Source organism: Phaethon lepturus, unplaced genomic scaffold (assembly GCF_000687285.1).
Source record: "Phaethon lepturus isolate BGI_N335 unplaced genomic scaffold, ASM68728v1 scaffold2940, whole genome shotgun sequence".
NCBI classification, from domain to species: domain Eukaryota; kingdom Metazoa; phylum Chordata; class Aves; order Phaethontiformes; family Phaethontidae; genus Phaethon; species Phaethon lepturus.
The window spans coordinates 106,629-119,023 of NW_010512418.1; the positions used below are offsets into that span (position 1 = coordinate 106,629).

Below are 12,395 nucleotides of genomic sequence, written 5' to 3' on the forward strand. Positions count from 1 at the left end.
CCAGGTGAGAACAATCGTGGAGCATGCTGGAGAGGTGATGGCAGTGTGGATAGAATGGGCTATCCCATTCTGTTCCCTGCTGAGGTGTGTGCAGGTGCTCTCTGCACTGGATAAAGCCATGTTAAAACATAACCCTCTGCTCCTCTTGGGATCATGTTGGAGAAGTGCTATTGAGAAGGAGGAGTGCGTTGCAATCTGGAGAAAGAGATGGTGGGACAGGGCAGGGTGTTTGCCTCCTTTGTTTAACTGGAAAATACATGTCACAATTTAGGAACTCTCGGTATGCGAAAACATCATCTGGGAAATGCTTACCCCGTGGCTGCAGTAATAATGAATTATTGTTATCTGATAGCTCTATTCTAAAACTTAGGTGAACGGGAACAGGTTTTCCTGCTCTTCCTTGCTTGCTGGGCCCTTGGCAATACATATCTATAATCCATAACCTTGTTGTGTCACAGCTAAATGTAGGAGGAAGCTCTTGACCCAGAAGTCCCTGAATCCCTAAGGAGGTAGATACACTGGTGTTTGCTGAGAAGAAAACAGATACAAAGGTCTCCTGATGTGAAGGATACCCATATCCTGCTGAGCTGAGGAAGGTGATCTTGATTTGACTTTTTTTCTCCACCCCCTCCAACCTCCCTCCCATCTTCCAGAGAAAGTTCACTCCTGCGACCAGGAAAGACAGAGCGCCCTGGAGGAGGCCAGGCAGAACCCCCGTGAGGGTATCGTCATCCCCGAGTGCGCTCCTGGAGGCCTCTACAAACCAGTGCAATGCCACCAGTCGACTGGGTACTGCTGGTGTGTCCTGGTGGACACGGGACGCCCCCTGCCTGGTACTTCCACTCGGTAAGAGATACAGGCCTGGTGAGATGCCTGCCTGGAGGAGATGAGATATAAAAAAATACTGTTGCTATATCAGATAAGTTCCTACCTCTGGAGCGCTCAGCTCTGTACTACCTTCCTTAGAGCTAGCGATGCCGTATGTGATGTTTCCTATTGAATGTTGCTATGCAGCTCCCTCTCTGTAGGAGCTGGAGCATAGTAACTACTGCCCTTGCTTTCCTCTGTGTTAAGTATTCATGCAAAGCAGCCTTTTTTCGCTGGCTTGCAGACTTTTTGGGTAGCAGAAACCCAGGCTTTGCTTAAGAGCACAGGTCAGGGGCAAGAGCAGTGAAAAGAGAAGTGGCTTTGTTGCGTTATCCTCTGCTTACACTTCCATGCTGCCGCCACTTGGATCCTGACCAGTGCAGATTTAGAAGACTGCTTGGTTGTGCGTTGATAGATTTTTTTTTTTTAAGCCAATTATAAGTTTTTCTTTAAGTTACTCTGTATCTTAAAACTACCTGGGGAATCTTTTCTCGCTTGGGGTTTGGAAACAAATTGTGAGTCTGGCAAGGTACAAAAACAGACTTGTAGGAGTTGGGACCTAAACTCTGCTAGATACAGTGATTCTGCAGAACATGGACAGCTTTGGGAAAAAGCTCAGCCTGTGCCCACAAGAGGAAGAAGGCCTTGTGCTGTTTGGGTTTGGGCTAGTAGCTGGTACTGGACTTCAGAGTATGCTCTTCCTTCTCTTTCTACTTCTGCTGTTGCTGACTGTCCATAAGCAGAGATGCTTGAGAATAATATTTCTTCTACAGGTCTATTTGTTTCCCCTGCACTAAGCAGATAAGACACAACACCTCTGCAACCATCTGGTGACACTAAAGCTATATCACATAGTTTAGCATCTGCTGTTCTCCTTTTTCAGCTATGAGACCCCAGTGTGTGAAAGTGATGCCAGATCGAAGAGCACAGAGATTGATGATCCATTCAAGGACAGAGAACTTCCAGGTCAGAGAGGAACACAATCTTGTCTCTGCCTTCTCCCCTTGTCTCACTTTGGGACTTTAAGAGGCCAAGAATATCATTGAGGAGATGGGGGATTTATCTCACTGTGCATGTTTTACCATGGGTTTTATTCTGTCTTATTTTGGATCACCTCCAGTTTCAGCAGTGAACTGGAAAAGGCTGGGAGTACTCTGGGGACTGGTTTATTGCCTGTCTGCCCTTCTTTGAAAACATGTCTGGGATCAGAATTTTCAGGAAAGAAACCTGGATGCCTGGAAGTCCCTTGGGAAAGATGGGCTCAGCATTGAAAGTTCTTCAAAACCTGGCCAGGACAGGATCCTTTCCATTTTGCAGGGCTTTTCAGCACCTTTCGGAAGGACACAGCTGGCAATTGTCAGTGGACCAACTGGCTCCCTGGTGCTGCGGGGGCCAGGCAGGGCAGCATTCCTGGTACACTAAGGTCACTTAACTAATGCTGGCTGCTCACTTAGCTTGACTTTATTCCTCCTTTTCTGCCTGGGACCCACTTTATCTCCCATTGCTGCTTGTTCTATGTTATGCTTTTCCCTCTTAACAGAGTGACAAACCATTATTTACTGTTTGTCTACCTTGTTTCTGCTAGGAAGATGTGCTGGGCATAGGTGTTTGTGTGGCTCTTAAAAACACTATCCTACCTGCCTGTGCTCTGCTTTTCCCTTCCCAATACCTTTCTAAGGAGCAGAGTGAGGGGCCCTCAGAGATCAGCAACTGCTTTCCTGGGTGGGGGCTGACTGCTTGAAAACAGAAGCTGCAGTGGGTCCCTCTCTGCCATGAGGGAGACGTAGAGCCCAGGAACTCTTCACAAAGAGCTGGTGGCTCTGAATTCACTTCATTTTCTCCTGGCCTTTTCTATGGCTAGCATAAAATGAGTTATCCCTAAGCTGGTTAGCAAAGGAAATGAGATTTGTTCCCTATTTGCCTTCTGTGTCTCCTAATTCTCCTCCTGCTGGCTCCTGACCTTGAGTCTTGTAGCTTTCTGCTTAGCAACCCTGCCCTCAGCAGGGCTCTCCTCTATGCAGCTCCTCATTTTCAAAAGTCATGTAGAAATTTCCTATCTGCCTCCCTCTCACATTTGAGAGAAATTGGCCAATTGGTTCAAGTATTACTTTGGGGCTGGGGGGCGGGAAACCAGCTAAATGATTGCATTAAGGCTCATTTCCTTAGGAAATAATGCTAAAATAGAATAACCTTGCTTCCTTTTTTTTCACATCTTTTTCTCTCCTTGCTTTACTGCTTCTCTCTGCAATTCCCTCCTTCTCTTGAGAACTCTGAAAATCCTTTGCTCTTGGGCTTTTTCTTTGAGACTCTCTTTCTGATCTCTCAGGAAGACATAATGGTTTCACCTTCCTTCTCCCTCCTCTTCTGCACTTCAGCTGCAGCTGGACAAGGGCACAAGAACTGATTGACACAGAAGAGGACATATGATGCTCTGTAGCTTAGTGGCCTGGTCCCAGCATCAGACTCCAGTAGAGTTTCCCTGTCGGCTCAAGCCACTTTTCTGTATCTGAGTAAACTTTCAGCTCTGGGCTTGGCTGCATTGCTGGCATGATGGTTTCTGTCACTGAAAATACCCTTGTATCAGGCTAGAGGACAGAGGATCTGATCCTGGTTTGTCTGCCTGAAAGATGCTGTGCTCCATGATCTTTTGATTAGTTGCTCTTGTATGCAACAATTCAGTGGTGAGCCAGAACTGCAGGGGGTGAGAGGGAATGTTCCCTTCTACTTTTTCTGCTGCTCTTTTTTACCAGAACTGAATTTTAAGAGAAAACCCTGCTTTAATTTGACGCTGATAGTTCCATTTGCACTCCGTTCTGTAAGGGGGACCCCTCACCTTATTCCTCCTCTAGACATTTGCCCATTCTTCAGACTCTCAGTGCTGCAGGTGCTGTACTTCTTGGCCTGTGTGAAGAGATCCTGCAGAGGCCAAGGTAGGGGAGACATAAATCCAAATCCTTGCACACCTACGCATACCTTCCTCACAAACTGTGTCATGGCTGCACCCACAAGAGCCAGAAGGAAGAAAGAAGGAAGGAAAGTGTTGCTTGCACATAGCAAATGGCAAGCTGCTAATTCCTGCAGACGGTGAGATGCTGAGGCCCCAGGGAGATGACTTCTAGCAAATGGTTTTTCAACCTTCTCATTACTGCAACAAAAAGCTCCTTCAAGTGAGTGGTCTACTCTGGCTGCCATAGCAGCTTACCCATTACAATGCTGACATTTTCTGGACCATGTGCCAAACGAGTGCTGAGGGGTGTGCGTGTGTGTAATGCACATAATATGGAGACAGGCTAGGGACTGTTGGTTAGCTGTTGCAGAGAACAGAGCCTGTAATACTGCAAAGGAGGGAGTTTTGTCAGATCAATCTGCAAGCTGCTTTCAGCTGTCAAGGGATTACAGTAAGTTTCTGGTGCTCTGTTTGGGGTACATGTGCTTTTCTGCTTGTCTGGGAAAAGCAGAAAGTGTTGACACTGCTGTATGTTGCTAGGGGAATGCTGTTTTCTGATCTGCTGCCCTAATCAGGTGCTTGATTGGTACTGAATGGTGGTTTTGGGAAAGAGGAGGTGAGGAATGTGGTGATGGCTTCTCTGTCACATCAGAGAAGACAGTAGGATGGGAGGTGATGGGTTGAACAAATATATGTTTGTTCCTTGGTAGGCTATTGTTACAGTATTAATGTGGTAGTGAATGAAGTATGCTTTCGCTCCTTTAAGAAGGAAGGAAATGGCACAGATTGCCTCAAAAAGGTGAGGAGATGGAGAATTTTCTACTCAGCTGTATCGTAATAGGCTGGCAGTGTTAAGGATAGAAGGCTCTGTCGGTCTGCGGTTATGATGGTGGGGAACTGGATGGCCTTAGGACTAAGTAATGGAAATAGTTACCAAGCTCATCTTCAGCCTGCTTTGTCCTGCCTAAGCCAGCAGTGACTGGAGGCGATTGTCACATGTTGACTTAAACTGACGTATTTCCCATGCAACATGCACAAGCAAAGAACTGAACTATTGTGGCAGCTGCTGGCAGGCAACGCTCTCTGTGGCTGAAGAGGAGAGTGCAAGCAGCAGTCCTTTCTTTGGCCCATGCTTTGGGAAGCTTTAAGCTGCCAGCTAGGACCTCAGAACAGCCATTTTTTTAGAGGAAGATGACCCAGGAGGTAATGAGTTGTTTTGTAAACTTTTCTACAAGGGTCACTATGGGAACTCCTGTCTGCCAGGCACTTCCAGCACATCCCTGTGGTTATGCTGGTAGGGAACTGGGAGAGGCCATAAAGCTAACCACACGGTCTTCCTGCCAGATATTGTTGGTGACCCTCTGTGTGCCTGGACAAAAGCTGTAGGACAAATTGCCACACAGAGAAACCCACTGAGGGATTCGTCTGCCTTTCCTTAGGGACTGTCATGATGGCTGCCATGTTACAAACAAAAGAGGTTCTGGCTGATTCTTGCTGAACAGGGGTAGGAGACCAATCCTGTGTGTTCTTGCATTAAACCTCCTCTTTTCTTTCTGCAGGCTGCCCAGAAGGAAAGAAAGTTGAATTTATTACCAGCTTACTTGATGCTCTGACTACGGACATGGTACAGGCTATTAACTCAGCGGCACCTACTGGGGGTGGGAGGTGAGTCCAGAAAGCACTGGGGCTGAATGCCACGGAGGTGGCTGCAGAGCTCTGGGTGCCCCTGAGGTGGGGGTGGGAGGGAAAGGTGTTGCTCTGTGCTGATTTGGGTTCCTCTGGGTTGCTGAGAGGAGCTGAGGCTGCATCTTCAGATGCTGCTCTGTCATGTCACCGTAGCTCTGCCTGCCTCCTCCCGCCCCTCCTCCCCGGCAGCTGCTCCACCATAAAGGTTAGTATAGCCCATTTGAAGTGTGAAATGAGAGCTCAGTGGGAGGAAGTGGCTTGTTCTTTTGTCCCCTGGTGCATGAAAAGACCTAATAAAATGCAAATGGCTTGAAGGAGACCGTGTGGCCTACTGGCTACCATGGGGAGTGAAGAATGCAAACTGAATTCTTGGCAGTACCAGCACTGTGATTTTGCTGTGGGGCCGGAGCCAGCCTGCCGATGAGGAGAGGAGCTGTTTTTCATGGCCCTCCCCTCTGACCGGCTCCCTGTTCATCTCTCTTGGAAGGAGCAGCAGGTCAGGCCTGTTGCGAGAGGTGGGCAGAAGTCTGCGTTTCTGGGGAACTGGAGAAAAGCTGAGGTCTTGTCTCCCCCTTCTGCTTGATAACAGCAAATCCCCTTAGTGCAGCAGCTGCAGCGCTGTGGCAGGACAGGCCACGGAGAACGGGCTGTGGCGGACGTAAAAGCAGCGCTACGTTGCCTCGGCTAGGCAAGGCTTCTGTGCTCCGGATTCCCAACTGTAAAAGGGGTCAGTGCAGGGGTGCCACAACGAATGCTGTGCTGGTGTTCGTAGGGGTGTAGAGATGAAGGAGGTGCCTCTGTGCATGTGTTACTGCCGTGTGTATTGCTCCAGTGTGCCGCGAGTGATGTTGATCCCCTCCTTCCCCCTTTCAAAATGTAGAAGGAAGCAGTGCCATCTTTAACTACTCAAGACAAAACTTCCTGGGTGGCACCTCTGTGCCTCGTGGTTTTAGTATGGATTGCTTGTGAACCCATATGGTTTTAACTTTGCATTTGGACCTAACAAATCAGGCCAGTGGCTGAGTGCCTGCACGCTGAATATTCTGTAACCCATCGAATTAGCAGTATATGCCTAGCATGTCTGCATTCGTATAAACAGGATGAAAAATGCCCCAAGGATGGGAAATACGTCGTTCTCTCCCAGCCATAAGCATTCCAATGTCAATTCTGTCTAATTTGCATGGTTCAAATGCAGTGGGTAGGGTGGCAGGAAGCCCTGGAGAGTATTTGATATTTATTTGGCATCTTTGGCACTGGAACTGAAACCCAGCCAATGTAATCATCACTCTTAAAATAAAGCTTAATATAAACCAATATTGTAGAGACCAGAGATGTATGCCCCCACTGCACTTCTATAAACCAGCAGGCTTGCTTCCTAATGTTCCCCAAGTTTTGTGTATTTCTCAGTTTTCAATAGAGGCCTTTCTGGTAGAATTTTTCACTGCCCAGCACTTCACGCAGTCGTCATGTTGATTTATTTTCAACTCCAGTGTTGGCAGCCCAGTTGCAAGGGGAAAAAGAAATCTTTTAGCAGGCTGTCTTTTGTAAGGCAAAAGACTGTTACCACCCAAATATCCTGCCTGCCCCACAGCCATGATTAAATTCGGGAAACTGCTCTGGTGTAAACTTCCATGTGCATCAGCTAGGCTAAGCACATACCCCAAAGAACCTACGTCAATCTTTTCCATCCCACCATGCCATGATGGGGCCATCTATTTTGCAAAGAAAAGCATTTCAGGGAATTTTGGGTACTTAAATAAAAATTTAATCAGTAAAGCTTTAATTTCATATGAGTTTGGAGAGCTGGGAAGCTGTCTCTGCAATGAGTCCTGCTTTCCAAGTTTCCCAAGGGGAGGAATGTCCTGAGTCCTCTCTTCAGGAATATCTGACATTGTCTAGGTGATCTAACTTCACTTTGGCAATGGAAATGAAAGCTTTTTTCCAAGACAGGGGTATTTTACCTGGTTTACAAGGTTAATCATAGGGATAATTAATTTCCAACCTTAACAACTAACAAAATACTGGGTTTATGACAAGTTCTCATCCTTCTATCTCCCTGGCCCAGGCTTGCTGAGAAAGTCATGTTTAAAGAAAAGCTAGAGATCTGACTGTCTGATTTTTCTTAATGACAGTCATGTCAGTTTTAATGTCTTAATGTCAGTTTTCTTGATTGTGAGGCAAGCTTCACTTATTGCAGGCTCTTCTCCATCTTTGCCATAACAATGGCAGAACAGGTTCTGTATTAAAACACGCACTGGTTCCCTCTGTAGCCTCCCTCTTTCTCTTCCTTTACAGTGTTCAGCATTTCATCCTCCTGGGCCTTTTTTAGACTTTGAACAAATGCATCCAATCATCAAAGGTAAATTTTTAACGTATCACCAACAAAGCTTATGCCTGTTGCAGGGGGCAGGCCAGGCAAACAGCAAGCCGTACCCCCATTTCAATTGGCCCCATATAAAGAAAGAAAGAAAAAAAAGGTTGAAAGATGATTTCTTATAATCTGAGTATCTCCATAGGGACAAAAGCTTTGCAGGCTCTTTAGTCTAGCAGGGAAGAACGTGATTAGCTGAATATAAACAAACTTGTGATCAAAATTTCTTTAAAGCAAGGGCAATTCCAAGGTAGAATGAAGTCATGAGGGAGGTGACAGATTCCCTCTCTCTAAGGCTTTCATCTTAGGCCTGACGCCTTTCAGAAAGACTTGCTTTAGTCAAACCCGAGTTATGGTCCTAAGAGTAATTTGATTCACGTTCTGTGAGTATGATACACAGGAAATCAGATTAGATTACCCTGTCGCCTTCAGTCTGAATCTGGATATGCGAGTGAAAACTTCTTGTATTTGCTGAGTGTCTTCATCTTCAAGACTTTACCTATTTATGCTGCAAAGCTATCTGTGGCTTTGCAATTTATGTCCATATAGATTTTTTTTGGGGGAGGGGGGTGTGAAGCATGGGGAGAATGAGATCTGCATTTAAAATACTATGTAGATTTGTGTTAAGCTGCACGCTTTGTACTTGGCACACACAAAAACAATCTAGTAGCAGCAAAGTGAGGCTGTACAACTTGGATTGCTGCAGGCCATGTAAGTAAAACCTGATAAGACTTTTTTTTATTGGGCATGCTTAAAACAACCTTGTAATGCCTTATAGGTCTTGTCTCGTTTAAGCAAGTTCAAAGCTATTGACTTTAATTGAGTTACTCTTGCTTTACAATAATGTAAATGAGATGAGAACTTCCCTTCCTCGTGGTCCTGGTTTATATTACAGCAAAATAGCCAAGTAGACTTCATTTAGACTTTTGAAACAGAAAATCTCTGGTAAAATTCATTCTTAATTTTAAGTTTATGTAATAACTCCAAGGCACATCTTGTTACGGTATGTTTTCAAAGTAATTAAGGGAATGCTTGTAGGAAATTGGTTTACTAACCGGTGTTTGGTATCCTTTTTAAAAAAACGCATAGTTGAAATTGTTCACGTATAAATCCTGTATAATAGGAGCAGCACTTTTTAAAATTTAGACTTTGCTTTAGTACATTTTAGTCTATTTTCTAATTCAGACATATTCATATTGCACAGGGCCTAAACTAAAATAGACCAAAGGGGATCCCAGCCTGGGTTTCCCTGATCTGAGAAACTGTCTTTGGTCCCTGCCAATTCAGAAATTAATTTTAGTTGCCAGAATGTGTGCACTCTGACTTGCTACCTTATCAGCAAAAATATTACTGCCCTGTAGAATTTAGGGTTAAAAAGGCAGGTTATAACAGCCACCCTTATCATGTAACACAGCAGCTGTGTCCCTTCATTCTAAGTTGCCAATTATTCCCTATGTAATAGCCCTAAAAAGTACTTCAGAAAATTGCCCCCGAGGTTCCCTTTCATGCTCTAGTTGAGCAGTTTGAAGCAGGCAAGCACAGCTCAGCACATCTCCAGGGTGTTCTGAAGCTGAGCCATGTTTTAATAAAGATTGACACTTTCAAACAGTGCAGGGAAGTTAATGCCCAACTCCTATTGCATTTCAATTGAAGTTGGATACCAACTTCTCTTTGTGCTCCTCTAGAAATTCTAGCCTAATTAAGGATACAGGAGAGTCCATGTAAGAGGAGGATCTTTGAACAGTCAATGAGGAGTGAAGGGAGGTGATTTTTAAACCTTCTAAATGATTTATCTCTCAATCTTCAGGAAAGTTGTGTATGAAACATTCTGAACACAGTTTATCCAGAGGAGAGGAAGAAACTGGGCCTGTAATAGGAAGATAATTTAAAGTTTAACTGTGGAGGTATTATGCATTCCCTGTAATGAGTTTGGACTGTGTAGTACCCTTTTGTTTAGCCTGAACACAACTTAGTTTCTTGTTGGCTTCTTGATTCTTTGGCTACAGGAAAGGGAGAATAATAATACAAATACAGGATCCTGTTGCAATTTCATTAGATTCTTTGATTCAAGCCATGTTCCACCATTAAAGCCTTTAACTTTAGAATAGACAACCGCAAAGAACAACAAAAGGAAAGTAAGAAGTGGAAGCAGAGCAAGAACAATTCTGCACTTTACCTCAGCTTGTCAAACTCATCACTTTCCACCACTCCCTGCAGGCACCTTGGTGGACATCATGAATGCTGTCATGGGCATCAATTGGCAGGGTCAGTCCTGTCATTTCTTTAACTTCGCGCTCATCTGTTCTTCATTCAGCAACAGCACCAAGCAAGGTATACATCCTTGCAAAATATTTTCAAGTCGTAGAAACTTACAACTTTTAACTCCTGTAGACCATAAATATACCTTGTGTGTTAGGAGTGGAAGCTGGGATATTTTTTTTTTCTACTGTTGCTTCTCCTAGCAGCTTCTTGTCCATCAGTGCTCTTTCATCCTGGAATAGCTCCCTCTGATTTGTAGTCTCTGTTTGCAGTTAGGTGATGTTAGGCTGGTCTTACTCTCCTTCCCTCCTGCCTCAGCTGCTATTGTTGCTACATAAAGTTTACATGACAAAAGAATAGGTTTTCTAAAGGTCTTCAAACAGGTGATCATCTGCTGGGTACTTCAGAGACTGCAACTTTGCTTTCTGTCAGAGCAGTATTTTGTATTAAGGTTTTCTGTCGCTGCAACCAGTACTGTGGGTCCGTGCAGCCTGTGCAGTGGGATGCAGCGGGGCTGCAAGTGTTCAGGGAGCAAAGGATCAGCTTTGGTAAGAATGGGCTGTGGGTGGGCTTATGCTGCATAATGGAGCTCAACTTGCTGGCTTATGTACAGAAGTGATCCAGGTTGCTATCCAAGCAATAGCAGGTTAGATTTGGAAAATCAGCCTGCACAGAGCTCTTTGCTTCCCCAGCACTCATTCTTTAGGATTGATTGTTTTGCTGTGGAGTGCTAAAGAGGAACAACTGGAAAGAAAAGTAAGTACAGCTGTAATGTAGTCAACACAAGAAAACTGAGAAGGCTATCTGCATTTTGGTAATGTCTGTCTTTAACACCAGATACACAAAAAATCCACAAAATTCCAGTCTTCTCACTCCAGTGCCATAGCAGCTTTGTAAGACGTAATAGAGTACGAGATGTTGTTTTGGTGGGAGTTAAGAATGTACAAAGCAGCTTTGCGCTCTCTTGTTTTTTCCGATTCCTTCATGGTCTGAATAAGCAGAGAGGCAGCCCAACAAAAGAAGTTTGCATTTGAGTGCTGATTTGTTTCTTTTGCAAGAGCAATGGAGAGGTAATAGAGGGAAATTGCCCTGCAATACTCCTGCAAAGCCTGTGCTTGCAGGACAGTTAGAGCCCCTAGATTCATTTCAGCTGGCCCAGCAGGCATGGTTGTTGTCATGGCACATCGTCAAAGCTAGAGGGCTTAGCAGTGCTGTGAAGGTGTATCAATTCCTCTTCCATGGATGCTGCTTAAGTGTCTTGCGTGGGCAGCTGTCAAAGCCAAGATAGCATACGGTGTTGTAACTCCAGCCTGCTTTCGGTATATCATGTAATTTCACGAGCCAGGGAGACATGAGATGATGTGGAGCCTTCCTGTGCTGGGATTCTGCATGGTCATCAGAAAGGGCAGGCAACCAACTTGGGAACTGCAGTCCCACTAAGCCAGCCAACAGGAAGTGGTAGAAACTCAGAAATGGCTGTATCTTCCTTCCTCCTACAATCACAGCAGTTAAACTTAACTGCCTTCAGCTCCATTAGCATGCTGCAATTTTCAGCATGAGCTCTCAGCATGTTTGAAATGGCAAAAATTGATGTATCATCATCTCATGAGTCAATGTATTTGTATTAGCCTGCGGATTTCCCTGATTTTCTTTATGAAAATGCTGAAGAGAATTATATTGCCTCTCTTGGTAACTCATAGGAGCTCCTGTTGGTGGGCCCCTGAAAGAGAGGCACTTCTAAGTCCTGCTTCTGAGTGTCTTTTCAGCAGGTAAAGAGAAGCTTGTATTCCTGTCTGTTGCCTTTCTGCTGTTGCTTCCAAGATGGTCCGCTATTTTTTCCATTTCCATTCAGTTGTGGGCCTTCAGGAAACAAAGGGCAGGCCAAGGTGTGGACAATCTCACATGCAAAAGCTCAAGTTTTATTCCTCTATCTCAGCAAAAGCAGAATATTGTCCCTTGCAATACAGAAATTCCCTGTGGCTGTTGGAAACATGCTAGTTTTCAAATGATAGCCAGCTCATTTCCAAAAGGGAGAGAGAGAGTGATGACTGTGTTCATAAATGTCATGAAAACATGCCACAGGATGTGTTTTTTATTCTCCCCTGTCATCCTGGTCTTCACATACAGTTTCAAAGTTCTGAAAAATCTGAGCACTCCCTTAGCTACCTGGGGAGATTTTTGCAATTTCTGCTTGTCCACAGGTGGCTCCAGGGGCTTGCCTTGCATTTTGCCTCCCAAAACTAAGCCAGACTTATTCTCACCTTC

At 45.0% G+C, this 12,395-nt stretch overlaps 1 protein-coding gene across 1 annotated transcript in view; it reads left to right on the forward strand.

Annotated features, from left to right (window-relative positions):
- Window positions 1-12,395, forward strand: part of SMOC1 (SPARC related modular calcium binding 1) — a gene marked incomplete at its 5' end in the record, with an annotated part of 86,079 nt that overhangs the window by 63,209 nt on the left and 10,475 nt on the right. Inside the window, 3 exons of the mRNA XM_010286744.1 lie at window positions 654-846; window positions 1,751-1,833; window positions 5,374-5,479. Of these exons, the coding sequence (XP_010285046.1) occupies window positions 654-846; window positions 1,751-1,833; window positions 5,374-5,479 (382 nt within the window). The remainder of the gene's footprint in view (window positions 1-653; window positions 847-1,750; window positions 1,834-5,373; window positions 5,480-12,395) is intronic.